General features: G+C 36.2%; 1 protein-coding gene across 4 annotated transcripts; it reads left to right on the forward strand.

Annotated features, from left to right (window-relative positions):
• The first annotated feature begins 2,317 nt into the window (after nucleotides 1–2,317).
• Nucleotides 2,318–14,049, forward strand: LOC123563662 (phospholipase A2 SSD387-like). 4 transcript variants are annotated; one of them, XM_045356585.2, is made up of 5 exons: nucleotides 2,318–2,471; nucleotides 5,978–6,035; nucleotides 6,664–6,811; nucleotides 9,502–9,626; nucleotides 13,151–14,049. In XM_045356585.2, the coding sequence occupies exons 2-5, from the start codon at nucleotides 5,978–5,980 to the stop codon at nucleotides 13,297–13,299; spliced, it is 480 nt and encodes a 159-aa protein (XP_045212520.1). In that variant the 5' UTR covers nucleotides 2,318–2,471; the 3' UTR covers nucleotides 13,300–14,049. The 4 variants fall into 4 exon arrangements, with proteins under 4 accessions (XP_045212520.1, XP_045212518.1, XP_045212519.1 ...); XM_045356583.2 differs by lacking the exon at nucleotides 2,318–2,471 and adding an exon at nucleotides 4,741–4,958; XM_045356584.2 differs by lacking the exon at nucleotides 2,318–2,471 and adding an exon at nucleotides 4,746–4,919.
• The last annotated feature ends 1,507 nt before the right edge of the window (nucleotides 14,050–15,556 follow it).

Here is a 15,556-nt window from a genome sequence, read left to right on the forward strand (position 1 = left end):
GCTGCTACTGCAACTGCTACTACTGCTTCTGCTGCTACTTTAGTGTTGCTTCTGCTACTGATACTAATGTCACTGCTGCTACTGCGACTGCTGTTACTGCCGATTTCAAGTTTTTTACTGCTGCTGCTACTACTGCCAATTTCACGTTTTTGCTACTTCTATTGCTACTGCTACTGCCAATCTAACGCGTTTGCTACTGCTCTTGCTGCTACTGCCGATTACACTTTTTTGTTACTGCTTCTGCTGCTACTGTTACTGCAAGTTTCACATTTTCCACCTTTGATAGTGCTATTGCTACTGCTCACTGCTATGTTAACATCCTATACATCTTTTAAAACCCGTTTCAGTTCCGGGTGAATCATGCTGTGCATTCGCATTTTCATAAAAAGTCGCGGGTAGGAAATACGCGACTTTTTTTTAAAGAAGCCGCGACTTTTTATGAGACGTTTCTTGGCATAAAAACTCGAGGTTTAAATGTTTAAAGTCGACTTTTTATAAGGTACGCATCATAAAAAAATATCGCGGATTAAAATCACGGCAATCGGCTACCTAAATTAAGAATATGATTGCATGGCTTATTCTACTATGCAGACAGAAAATGTCGTGGTTTCGTTTTTAATCCGCGACATTTTATGACAGGAGTTTGACAGAAAAACTCGAGAATTTCTCTTGGCCGCGATATTTTATACAATTTCGACATAAAATCTTGCGGATCTGGAAGTTGCCCACGACATTTTATAAACTGACGGTAAAATTTCTCGCGGCTTTAAAATGGACGCAGAAAAGTGAGGTATCTAACTGGTTAAATTAACAAGTTTGTATCGTTGTCATCTTCAGATCAATGGCGTAGTCGGGAGGGGGCGAGAGAGGGAGGTAAATAAATAAGAAATGGTTATTGTTCGAAGACTGCATAATATTTATATAGACATGTGACGGATTAGTGAACCGAGCAAGCGTAGCGATCGGGTAAGGTTACAGGGCTATAAACACCATGCAGACCTATTCTGAAGATGAGAACTGACTTACCTATATGCTCTTTTGATAGATAAACCTTGTTTTATGTTTGTAAAATTATAAAACAAATAAATGAAAGAAAGAATGATAACACACCTACCCTTACGAAACTGTTATAGTTTGCCGCGAACAAATGTTGCGATTATGCCGCGAATATCAGGCGAACATGCCGCGAACACTTTGATACAATTGATACAATGCTCGCGGGATGTTCGTTTGCTGTTCACTTTTCACATGCAAATTAGTTTTGCCGTGATCAAGTTGCCGCGAACTTCCCGCGAACAAGTAGCTGTGAGCTTCCCGTAAACAAATTGCTGCGATCATCCCGTGAACTAGCTGAAAACCACGACTACCAAGCAAAACCTGGCCAGAAATGTGCCCACAAAATACATAAAAAGTGCAGAAACAAATAAATTAATAGGAATCAGGCGAATATAGATCTATTGAATAAACTTCATTACCTAGGCTGCAACAAATTCAAATTGTAAATGTCTGAACCTTTTCATATCATATATATTATATTTTGAATTTTAACTTCTTTTTTTCACACTGCTTATAAGTATGACTACAAATTTGTCATAGCTTTACTTTTACATCTTAATTATCAAACTTATGATTTTTATATTTCCTTTTAGATAATCTGATTTAGCCCTGCAAATGTTTAAGCATCTATTTCATTTTCAAAATTCCTCATGTTTATATATGATATATGAGTATAGATATTAAACATAAATTTTCTGACTAACAACAAAGAAGAATATATTCCTATCATCCTCTAAGAATTACCATTCACTTTGAAAAAAAAATGTCTGTAATGCTTACAGATTTCCCTACAATCATGTCCAAAATATCTGGTCGTAATTAACGTATCAGACACATTCTATGACCTTACAGATAATGTTACAAATTAATTGATCTACAATTACCTGTTCTCATCAAAGCACTTCATGAAAAGTTTATCAAAAGATTACAGTCTTCTTATTTCTTCTCGCGATCATGCCACGATCACTGGTCTTCCTGCGAATATCCCGCGAACTAGAATCAAATCAATCGCGGCATGACCGCTGGTAACTGCAGCGAATATCTCGCGAACACTTCCTGCGAGTAGGTATGTTCGCGGCATGTTCGCATCTTTTTTGTCCATTTCGTAAGGGTAAAGTTATTTGGTACTTTGTTATATAAGAAAACGCCCAGCTTGCTACGCACTTGTAAATATATTCGACATGTCATTTATATTGCAAGAAAATCCGGGTAAACTCTTTCTATGTATTAAAAACGTACATATCCGTTATCGCCTTGTCAGGATTTGACACGGATGTCATTTTATCAGTTTTCAGACCGTGATCTTTGAAGAAACTCTAAGACTTAGGTTTTTTATAGTTAGCTACTTAAATATTTCCTTATTTATGAATTTATCTTTACATATTATTACAAGGAATACATGATATCCGTATCAGGTAAGCCAGCAGATTTGGCGTGCCGATAATGTGACACACAAATCGCTCAACTGGGTTCTCTTGTATATTTTTGGTAGAATAATTTTCGCAGGCTTGACACACCTCCCAGGGGTAGAGCTATATATGTATCATATACACCGATCGGGGTAACAGGAGTGTTATTGCACATACTACCTTTACAGCTTTGTAAGATACATGTTTTAACAATATAGTGAGTTTATATTGGTTGTTAAATTTTACTGATACTGAAACTTTAGTGTTTTCTTTTTCTTTTGTTCTATGTGTAAAATAATCTGATATCTAGGGTTGATATAACCCGCTCGGGAGATGTGCCCAGTCTAAGGACCAGTTTAATTTATTATACCTCACTTTTGTCTACAATGGTAAAATCCCATTACCCGAAAAGGAGATATTTTGACTATCAGAAACATTTTCAGTCTTTTTGACACGTGACCAAGCGAAAGTGACTGTCAGGTCATGTGACCGCGCTGATATTTTGAATGTCATATAAGGGCAAATAACTGCTTCAGGTTTTTAGCCATATGATTGCGTCCCTTGTACACAGTGTCATATTGTAATGACGTCGCTATTCAGTGTGTACACAACTGATTACCGCGCTAAAGATGAAACTGTTGAATTAAATGAACCAGAAACATTTTTAAAACTTTTTTATGTGTTTAGTTTTGTTCGGTATAATAAAATAAATACCATATGGCAGCGTGTGTGACATTGATATTGTCAACCCTCGGAACAGAATGTCACCACTCGGCTTTCGCCTCGGGTGACATTCTGCCCTCGGGTTGACAATATCAATGTCACACACGCTGCCATATGGTATTTATATAATAATTTTGTTTATATTTCGGTATTTATTTGCTTCGTATCTGAAGGTACATTGTGATGGCTCATTTCATGAAAATGTGAATACTAAGATGGTTCATTTTCTAAAATACAAGTTTGACAGATATGTACCATGTAAATTGTCAGAAAATCGTAATGATTTTCATCGCAGGATTAATAATGAACTTGGAGGAAATTTGCCGTGTTTGACGATCTTGCGATTTAATCATTTTCTCATGATCATGTCTGTAAAATAAATGGTCCTGTTTCACAAAGCACGGAGGTATCACACGAATATGATATCTCAAGATATGTAAAAGTGGTCGAAAATTTATACATTGTATTTAAAACAGATTCTTTAAGCAGACGACAGTCTTTATTTACTTAGTCACTCACGCGCATACTTTAATGATACGCACGGATTTCTCATATTTCTATTGTATTATAAATAATAATGATGAGACCTCTTAAAGACCCACCACAACCTAGTGACCTACTTTTTTCGCCCACAAATCTTAATGAAAATCATTCTTATAATACAGCGCAAAAGAATACAGTTATTCTGTGGTGGGTCTTTAAGCGGTCTGTTAGAAAGGAGATGGTAGGCATCAAAACAAAACAGCAAAATACTTGATGAAATATGCATAATATAATCTAGGGAACATAAAGAACTGTGTTGAATAGATTTGAATTTATTCTCGAAAACCCATTTTGATGATAATATTATATGTGCAACCCCAAACTATTTTTAAAGGCTCATAATTGTTCATTATGTGAATGTCATATTTTTATGGAGCTAAACCAAGTAAATTTGTTGTCAAATCCTGTTTAAGATCATTATTTTTACTAATATTTGTCAACGCTTTAAATACTGATTAAGTTTTATTGACCCCATTGATTTTGATTAACTCCCTTTACGACTCTAGCGAAATATGTTCAGTATTAAATATAGAGCTTTTCTCGTAAAATAATGAATAACATCTATTCAGGTTGATGTCTCATCTGTTTTCAACATAAATTTTAAAGCCTTATTAACCTTAACCCTTAGCCTGCTGCAGGCGAATTTAACAGCCTTTGCAAACAGCTTGGAACCAGATCAGTGATCAGGTTCCAAGCTGTTTGCTACTCTGACAATATTTCTTCCAATTTTGGAGCAAATTGAATGAACTTTACAATTTTAGCAGATGACATTTCCAGCAGACGACAATTTATCTAGCATGCTAAGGGTTAAAGTTGCAATGTTGCCTTCAATTTTTTTTTTATTCTGCCATTCAACAATTCTCACAGGCCAAAATTTTACACATGCATTTTCCTTTAAATATGCGCGTTTGACCATAGTATAAAAACAATCCAAATATCTTCAAAATACATATTCACGTAATGAATAAGATACTTTTTATAATGTTATGTATTGTGTAAGCTGTCAATTTATTTTTAGTATAGCAAATCGATCAAAGGTAATGAAATGCGGAAGTGTCTTCGAAAAAACTTTCCCGCGGGCACCGTATAAACACTAGTGCACAAGGACGAAAACGTACACACCCTTAGTTGAAAATGAGGATTAAAAGTGACTAAATGGATTAATATTCTAAATAATTCTAAACAAAAGTAAGTTTTCAAATTTATATGAAAATTAACATTACACAGGTACACACTCTTTTCTCCGTTTTACATAGTTTAGATTAAAATCACTAATACTATATTTTACAGTTACTGTTAGTATTTTACAACAAGTAAGACGAAATATGAAAACATGGCCGCCGATGGCCTATATAATATGTACTGTGAAGTCATACTATTCGTGAGGAACTACTTTTTGTGGACTTCGCGTGAGTCATCCAAGAAATAATATTCCGACCAACAAGTAAAACCAATTTCATTTAATGTTCAAAAGTTGCAGTCTTCGCATTCATATCACCAAGAAGCAGCTGTTTCGACCCAAAACACATAATTTCATACCCGCGAAATTAAAAAGATTATACAGTATAGCGACAGCCATTGTTTTTATGAAAAAATAAGGCAAATATGGGGTTATTTATAACTTAAAACAGCTGTGATTTTCTGACAGATTTTAACTTTTTTCAACAACTCTTCAATTTCCAAACTTGTTATAAAAGTACATTTATGGGACACACGTCTTTCTAAATGTCTTTTTAAGTGTATTTGTTTCTTTTTATTTGTTGTTAAAACTTTTCCAAAACAATGCTTTTCTTCAAATCCGCGAATTTTGTAATTGAATAATTAGTTCAGACTTTTCAAACCATCTTTCTTACATATGTTTCTTGGCTAAACAGTCAAGCATGAAATCAAATAACTTCATTTTGATATCTTTTGATACTAAAATGATCTCATATCAATGAGGTGTCAAATCCTTTATCTGAAAAGAAATATAGCAATTTAATTTGGTTTTCAATGAGTTATGATATGTATCTGATACTAAATGGGCGAAAAATATCAAATATTTAGAACAACTTGTTAGAGTCCTTGAAAAACACGAAATAAGAAGAAAGTTTTCTCTGTTTTACATGTAAGTAAACACCAGATTTTTAATTTTGATATTTCACTGAAACAAACAAATATCCACTATTATAGTTTTAATTCAGCTTTATAACTATTCAGTTTGTGTTGAAGACTAGGTACATAATTTTGTTGTTTTTCTTACACAGATGAAGTCCACAAGGATTATTCTAACCGTGACGCTGCTTTGTTTTTATTTTAGCTCCGGTAAGTCTCCAATTTTGTACTTTTTGTCTGTCTCGGGACTATGTACCAGAACCTCTGGTGGGTGAGACTGTAACTATGTTGACCTAGTAGCAAAAACAAAAATGCTTTCACTAACGTCTTTGTGTTCACAACTCATTTCTAGCGGAATATATTCAGTATTGAATATCTAACAGACATAGAATTCAAAAAATGTTTGAAACGAAAATCTCAAATGTCCCAGTCCGTCAGGTTAGCTTTCTGGTCGGGAGATCATACATTCGAATACGTCCTCCAGGACAGCAGAGCACAAGACTTCCGGTCAGAAGGTCGTACACTAGGATATGTTCTCCATGAAGATTTACTGGTCTGGGGGCCACCGTGGCCGAGTGGTAAAGGTCGCTGACTTTGAACCACTTGCCCCTCACCGATGTGGGTTCGAGCCTCACTCAGCCTGCGTTGAATTCTTCATGTGAGGATGCCGGACCGCATACTTAGGTTGAACTGACCGCATACTTCTGAAGACTGGTGCTATAATCAACTAAACAAGCATTAAATTTCTGATTAATAGTTAAAAATGTACACAATTTTAATCTTTAAAACATGAACATGCACAGTAATCTCAATGCTATATATGCAGTTGTTTTCCTAGCTGTTAACTGCCGACGGATTCGCCGCCGACTGGACGAGTTTGGTGAGATGATCCTCCTTACGACGGACAGAAACCCCATGGATTATAATGGTTATGGAAACTGGTGTGGACTTGGTGGAAGTGGGAAAACGATCGATGTAATCGACGAGTAAGTCAGTGTTAATATTCTGAAAAATTCGTATAAAATTACATGATACAATGACGCAAGGCACATTTTTATACAATCTCGCGAGGCATTAGGCCTATACACTAAATGACGTCAGGCGACCTTCAGCTTTTAAATTAAAGTACACAGGCTTAACTTGAAATTCAGGGTCAACGCGCAGGGGTCACTGTCTATTTTTTTTTTTTTTTTTTTGCTGTTAGGGTGTCAATCTTCAGCACTTTCTTACGATACTTGAGCAGTTAGCTTTTTATCTGTGTAAACATTTTTGCACGCGGAAAAAGTACAAATGCCACAGTGGTTCGTAACGGAGCAAGGGTTTAATGAGATTTTGAAACTTCGTTCGTTAAATCTCAAAAGGTACTTTTTGATGTTGTCTAAAAGTGTCAGTATATGCCTCAGATGTCAGATATTTCCGTATTTGAGAACCGCTGATCTAGACATATATATACATATCTAGACAATACTCTTCAAAATGACTTTCTTGTAATAACGGTTGATTCTAAGGAAATGACCAGCAGACGCTAATAAGTTTTATTACGTTACAAGTGCGGTTATTGATTTTGATTGAAGAACTGGTAGTAACCCGAACAATTTCTGACATGTATAGGCTGACGAATAAATGTCTTATGCCATGGTATGATAAGATATTATATGTGCTTGGATAAAATTCCGCATGCCATATACCAAGGATGGAGAAAAATACTATTTCTCTTCAATCCCTGCAATTCTGACTGATGCCAATTAGGCGTATTTTTCCTCCTTCCCTGGTTTATGGCAGTCTGATGCCAGTTACGCGTATTTTCCTCCTTCACTGGATAATGGCAGTCTGATGCCAGTTATGCGTATTGTTCTTCTTTCTCTGATTTTTGGCAGCCTTGTGCCAATTAGGCGTATTTTTCCTCCTTTTCTGGTTAATGTCAGTCTGATGCCAAGTAGGCGTATTTTCCTCCTTCCCTGGTTTATGGCAGTCTGATGCCAAGTAGGCGTATTTTCCTCCTTTCCTGGTTTATGGCAGTCTGATGCCAATTAGGCGTATTTTCCTCCTTTTCTGGTTAATGGCAGTCTGATGCCAACTAGGCGTATTTTTCCCCACTGGCACTAGATCAGAAAGAAAATGCCTCCGTACGTGTTACACCCTACCCCTAGGTATTCTATAAGAACCGTAGTCATGAACGGGAAAGTGCACTAACCCGTTTCAATCGTACCTTTCTCAACTTTAACGCGCAGTTCGGTGAATGTTGAACAAGCGATAATTTATCTTCCATCGTGCACCAGTCACATTGTCTCAATATTCCATATTGCTGAGATTATCAACATATTTTGTGCTTTCGTCAACGTTACTGAAAAAACTTGCTTGACCTTCCCTTATGAACATCCGGTCTAGAGGTCACGGCAATGTGTGCACATGTTTGGCGAAACGTAAACAAACAAAAACAGAATGAAGAAAAAAATCACATTTTTACACTAAAACTCGAAATGATGAATGAAATTTAAAAACTCACCATTTTCAAAAAGCTGTTACATGTCTTCGTTCTGATGCATTTGCAACATCTTGCGAGTGTTTAAACTTTACATAACTAGGTAAAGCTTCGTTTTTGACAATTGTTTACATTTATTTCTTTACAAATGACATTCTTATTCAAAGGGAGACAACTCATTAAGAATATTTTAAGTATCCAACTCTGTGGGACAGAACAGTAAAACATATATTGGACAGAAAAGTTGTGCATCAAGGTGCTGTTCATTTACTGAAAAATCTGTTATTTTGTGACCGTTCCAAGGCGGTGCCCCACAGTGTTCCTTTGTTTGTTCGTTTTGTCCTCTTGTGTAGGCTTTGTGTGTGTGTGCGCGTGTATGCGTGTGTGTTCCTTTGTTTGTTCGTTTTGTCCTCGTGTGTTGGCTTTGTGTGTGTGTTTGTGGTGTGTACGTCTGCGTGCTGTAGGTTTCGTTTTGGGGAGGCTGCGATTTTGGTACGTGGCATTCCCTGTTTGATATTTGTCTTTATTTTTAGGTATGAAATACGCGATTGAAACGGGTTAGTATATTTTCCCGTTCATACAGAATATCTAGGGGTAGGGTATAACACGTACGGAGGCATTTTCTTTCTGATCTGGTGCCAGTGATTTTTCCTCCTTCCCTGGTTAATTGCAGTCTGATGCCAATCAGGCGTACTTTTCCTCCTTCTCTGGTTTATGGCAGTCTGATGCCAATTAGACGGATTTTTCCTCCTTCCCTGGTTTATTGCAGTCTGATGCCAAATAGGCATATTTTCCTCCTTCCCTGGTTAATGACAATCTGATGCCAATTAGGCGTATTTTTCCTCCTTCCCTGGTTAATGACAGTCTGATGCCAATAAGGCGTATTTTCCTCCTTCCCTGGTTTATGACAGTCTGATGCTAATTAGGCGTAATTTTCCCCCTTCTCTTGGTAATTGCTGTCTGATGCCAAATAGGCATATTGTTAATGACAGTCTAGTGCCAAACATGCGTATTTTTCCCCCTTCCCTGGTTTATGGCATGTGGAGTTTCACTCAAGCGCATGTCATATTTTGATTCAGAGTAGCTTTATTGAGTAAGCCACCTAGCTCGACAAACCGTAGTGACGACGCTGGAATTATTGGTAATACCACAGTATATATATATTTATAACTGGGCTTATCTGTTATATTTCAGATGCTGTAAAGTACATGACAAATGTTATCTGAAGCTGAACCATGGGGACTGTGACACTTTGTTGAGATACAGGATTTACACAACAGAATATAAATGGTCATTCAAGTCGGGACAAATTACTTGTAGTAAGCTGTAACTTTCTTTCGTAATGTGATACAAGGAAAGAGACCTTTTAAAACCATGCCATGAATATACTACCACTTTAGATTCCTTACAGTTTGTTAACTCAGCGCCGGGTTATAGTGATGAGTACAGCCAGTCTAACTACCCCTCTGACCCGTGACATTCCGTGCAAAGCATAGTTGTAAATACATGTACACTACTGACCAGTGCACAAATTAAACCAACTAGAGCTAATGCGGCTTAATATATTATGTTATTATTAAGTTATTAAGCATATATCTATTTCGTGAATTTTAACAAAAACATTTGATAATTGTTGGTGTTTTTTTTTATTTATTAATAACTCCCTTACATCTTTAAACAATGTTTTAGAAAATAACTTTTTATTTACACTACAGTAAGTTCTTTGATTTTTATGCCCCCGAAGGTGGGCATATTAAAATTGCACTGTCAGTCCGTCCGACCGTAACTTTGCAAATTCTTGTCCGGGCTGTAACTCTGCCATCCATGAAAGGATTTTGAAATAGCTTGGCATAAATATTTACCTTAATGAGACGACGTTTCGTGCCTAAGGCCCCAGACCCCTAGCTACAAGGTCAAGGTCACACTTAGAAGTCAAACGTTAATAGGGTCTGTTTCGTGTCCGGTTCGTAACTTTGCCATTCATCAAGGGATTTTAAAATTACTTATCATAAATGTTTATCATAATGAGACGACGTATCATGCGCAAGACCAAGATTCCTAGCTCCAAGGTCAAGATCATACTTAGAAGTCAAAGGTTAATAGGATATTTTTCGTGTCCGGTATATAGCTCTGTCATCAATGAAGGGATTTTGAAACAACTTGGCATAAATGTTTACCATAATGAGACGACGTGTCACGCGCAAGACCTAGACCCCTAGCTCCAAGATCAAGGTCACACTTAGAAGTCGAGTCAAAGATTAATAGGGTCTGTTTCATGTCCGGTTCGTAGCTCTGCCATTCATCAAGGGATTTCGAAATTACTTGGCATAAATATTCCCCATAACAAGAAAACATGTCAGGCACAGACAACCAGTTCCCTAACTCTAAGGTCAAGGTCACATTTAGAGGTTAAATGTTAACATGGTCTGTTTCTTGCCCGTTCCATAACTCTTCCATCGATGGAGAGATTTTAAAATTACTTGGCTTGAACGTTCCCTATATTGAGATGACGTGTCAGACGCAAAACCAAGACCCCTAGCTTCAAGGTCAAGGTCACACTTAGAAGTCAAAGGTTAAATTGTATGTTTCTTGTCCGGTCAATAACTCTGCCATTCATCAAAGGATGTTAAAATTGCTTGTCAAAATTTTTCCCTATAACGAGTTGGTGTATTATGCTCAAGACCAAGACCCTAGTTCCAAGCTCCAAGGTCAAGATTACCATCGGAGAACATTTTTTATCTGGTCACAAAATGATTCATACCTAAACTGTTCTGACATATTTTGCGCAGACAACTGTAGCATTCTTTGGCACACTTCGGGGGCGTTTGTCACAATAATAGAGTCTGTTTCATGTCCGGTTCGTAACTCTGCCATTCATCAAGGGATTTCGAATTACTTGGCATAAATATTCCCCATAACGAGAAAACGTGTCATGCACAACAACCCGACCCCTAACTCTAAGGTCAAGGTCACATTTAGAGGTTAAAGATTTTAAAATATGTCCGTTCCATAACTCTTCCATCGATGGAGAGATTTTAAAATTACTTAGCATAAACGTTCCCTATATTGAGATGACGTGTCAGACGCAAGACCAAGACCCCTAGCTTCAGGGTCAAGGTCACACTTAGAAGTCAAAGGTCAACATTGTACGTTTCTTGTCCGGTCAATAACTCTGCCATCCATCAAGGGATGTTAAAATTACTTGTCACAATTGTTCCCTATACGAGTTGGTGTGTCATGTTCAAGAACCAGACCCATAGCTCCAAGGTCAAGGTTACCTTTGGGGAACTTTTTTTTTATCTGGTCACAAAAAGGTTCATACCTAAACTATTCTGGCATTTTTTGCGCAGACAACAGTAGCACACTTGGGGGCGTTTGTCACTAACAGTGACAGCTCTTGTTTGAGGTTCAGTTTTAAATACTTAGTATATTTTGAGAGTTATATAATTATTATACATGTATTTTTTCCCTATAAAATGTCAAGGTCAGTAGTTGCTGTTTAAGTTATCTTAAAGACCCACCACAAAATAACTGTATTCTTTTGTATTTCCATGATGGTTATCCTGATTTTTCGAAACTTCGGAATATAATAAGAAAATTCAGCAAATAAAAAAGATAGAGTCGTGTGCTTGATTTTTTGCTAGACTGATCTGAAAAATTTCGACCTCCCGCAAGTTTTCATAATGGGAGTCTATGGGAAAATCACAACTTTTCTAACATTTTCGCGGATAGAAATTTTTCTACAATATAGATTAAAATGAAACTTCTCAAAGTCGCAAATAAATATATGGCCTATAATATGATGAAATAAAATGTGTAGGTCCGTGTGCTTATTTTTGAGATATTTGGCTGTGATTAAAGTGAACCGCCTATTTCAAGCTAATTTTAAGACATTGTTTGAATTATTTAAAGTGTCAGATGTTTTAATATTATATTTTAACTTTAGAAAGGTAGTAACAGTGCCATTTTAATAAATTTACTCTCTGGTTGCCATTAATTCATAAACGAATTTTCGTTTTCGTACGCTGAATTCAGACATTATTCTACGTTTTCCGGATAAATGACGTTACGCCATCACTTCCGGTTTATCAAACGTGCAGAACTACCTTAATACGAATGCGATAATGTTACACGCTGATAGCCACACGAGAACTACATGCAGATATAGACTTGTCATAGTACGCTACTGCGGGAAATATAAAGTGGTAGTATTGGGCTGGGAATTCATGGCATGCTTTCACTCTTTGTATTATCCCCACGATCAAACCTGCATACTATATTTTCATTGAATAAGAATGTAATATTGTGTTCTACAAACTACTCGATAAGTGAGTCGTCTACTATGTATTTATAATTACATCCGCGTGATTTTGTGTACAGACAATGTTGGCCACACCTCCCAGGGAAATTCAAATTCAAATCTTAAACTTTTTTCTCAAAGTCATCTTTGCAAAATAAAACAGAAACAGATTTTTTAATAGATATTGTAAAAGGTCACTATGTACAAATGTGCAAATTAAAAAAAAAAATATGTTTCTACTGATTTACAGTAATTTCAAAGAAGGGTTCCCTGTGTGGTTTAGTTTATTGAGACGGAGATGTTGATTTATGAAAAGGGGCGTTTTAACTATAAGTCGGTTAAAGATACACTTATTGACATTCTAATGCATTAAGTTTTGCCTTCACTACGCTACGCTCCGTTTCGGCAAACTAAATTGCATTAGAAATATAACCTATACTTCTTGGTTATTAGAAATCACAATGTTTTTTTCGCTTCTCACGCAAGCATAGTATTGTATCTAATACTTCATATATTCGCTCATTAGTATTTATAAAATTTCAGACGAGGAGGATCCATGTGGTGCGAAGCTGTGTCATTGTGACAGCACTGCAGCTCAATGTTTCGGGGAACACAAGGACGATTATAACGCGGAACACAAACATAACGTAATAAAAGCCACTATCAAAAATCTTTTTGGCAAGCTAGCTTAGAAGTTCGGTTTAAAGCTTACGTCATAAATGGACAATCAGTTGCAGTAGCCGCGAAAGAAACCATTTCATGTAAATAATCAGTGTGATATTTAAAGTTAAAAACGGATTGTTTTAAGAATAGCCTGTGGCAGTTCTCGAAGCTGTAAATTTTTATTTTGTACATCGATATAATTTATGAATTAAATGTATTTGCAATGTATTCCGGCAAAATATTGAGAAAAAAACACAAACTTTATCATATTGGGATATGCTTAAACGAAAGGAAATATTCAGTAAACACTGCGTCGGTATGTAAATCCAGAATATAATTTCGCATTCAAGTTATGACATAAAGTTGCTTGATATCATTGCTTTACATATTCTGATATGTCTTCCATCAAAAGTATAACTATGTAGTTCATTTATTAGATCTGTATGACGCAGGTATTTTTGAAAATTACTCAGTTCGCATATATGAGTACCTTTACAGTTTAAAATAGAAAAAGAAAGCGCAGTGTTCTGAACTACCGTCCATTTGCTAACAAAAAACCAGGTTGTCATATGATAACAAAAATATATATTTCCTTTTGTTGCTTATTAACTATAAGATGTAAGTACATGGTATCAAAATATTCATTGTATACATATTTTTGATAATGGTCCATCAAATATAACGGTATTACATTTTGAGAACATTGTTTTATAGATATTTGTTGATTTAAGAACCTTTGTTACAAAATTATACCACCAATAATATGTTACTAAAGATAATGTGGCTGCTTTATATTTGAAACCCTTGTGACCATATCAGATTGTAATGAAAATAGCTGGTTTTCTGCTCTCCCTCGAGGAGGAAATAAAAGTATATATCTCTATCGGGTATCTCTGAGTATAGTTCCTATGGTGGCGGTGTTAAAAAGCCACAGGTATAAAAAGAAACGTTTCTCAAGTCGAGTCTAAGTTCTGCACTGACTATGTTGGTTGTTTGTTTGTAGGAAGGTCTCGGGGAAGACAGACCCAGAAAGGTTATCGTGGTACCTTCTCTATATAAAGAACATTATTATTACTTTATTGTTATTGTAATTATCGTCATCATCATTGGAACATGACAAGTATCTCAGACCCCTTTTCTGACATACGATCTACGATTCTACATGTTCATCCTTTATGCAAATATGTACGACGTAAGACAGCTTCCGGTCAGTTCAAGGTTCAGTATAAGGTAGCAGTCGCGTTTGCCAACTTCTGGTTCATACTGTTATTTAAAGTCCCTATGCTTGACTTAGATTGAATATTATTGTTAAAATACACAGTAATATGTGTATGCTAAATCAGTAAGACGCCATACAAGTGACTGGTAATCATAATTTGATAAAAACTTTAAGAAACTATTTCTATAAATGTTTATACCCTTGGAGGAAAAGTAAAAGACGTTAGCATTATTACTTACGGTGGCTTATTTCTGCCTTGTTGTGTTGTCGAGGCTAATACACAACATGACAGCATGACAGTGCGACAATACGACAAATAAAGTAAAGTGTCGTTCTGTAGCACTGTTGTGTTGGCGGGGCGAAGACACGACAATACGAGATCTTGACAAATTTTGGGCGAAAGAACGACATTTTAATCGTCAATACGGAAACACAACAAAACTATCTGTCGTATTGGTGGCCTTTATTTGTCGTTTTTTCATTCTATCGTATCGTCCTGTCTTCGCTCCAACAGCTAGACAGTACGACACATTTTATATCGTCGAGTTTTCGAGTAGACATGGACAAGGCAAAAACACATGTCTGTACATTATCACTACACTGTATTTACACGATTTATCGAACATGTACAGCTTTAAACCGTGGTAATCATTGTTGGGCGTGTTTATATTAAAACAAGAACATTGAATATAATACGAAAATCAATCAAAATCTGTATCTGCCAGAGAATGGGTCATGGGTGCCTGATAATCGTACTATATATTTTATTTCTAAACATATTTAGTGATAAAAGAATTTATGCAATACGGTTATATCATTTTACTGTCTATGTTACATACTAAGGACACAATTTTCAAGTATTGTGATGGATGACCATACGTTAGACTGGCTATATAGACTGCCAAATATGTTTTATCCTGTCACTTGCAGTATTTTCGACCCGATATCAGGGTGCCGTATATCTTTCTTGATATACCGTCAGTTGACACGTGAACAGTGATATACGGTCAGTTGATCATGTGTCCTTATGATCGATATTGTTGTCATAAGAAATTTTGCATTGAAAC

This window comes from Mercenaria mercenaria, chromosome 2 (assembly GCF_021730395.1).
Source record: "Mercenaria mercenaria strain notata chromosome 2, MADL_Memer_1, whole genome shotgun sequence".
NCBI lineage: Eukaryota > Metazoa > Mollusca > Bivalvia > Venerida > Veneridae > Mercenaria > Mercenaria mercenaria.

Coding starts and splice junctions, on each gene's coding strand:
- LOC123563662 (XM_045356583.2), top strand. CDS start 4,938: ATGAAAATTAACATTACACAG. Junction 4,959..5,977: donor TGAAAATTAACATTACACAG/GTACACACTCTT, acceptor TTTCTTACACAG/ATGAAGTCCACAAGGATTAT. Junction 6,812..9,501: donor ACGATCGATGTAATCGACGA/GTAAGTCAGTGT, acceptor GTTATATTTCAG/ATGCTGTAAAGTACATGACA.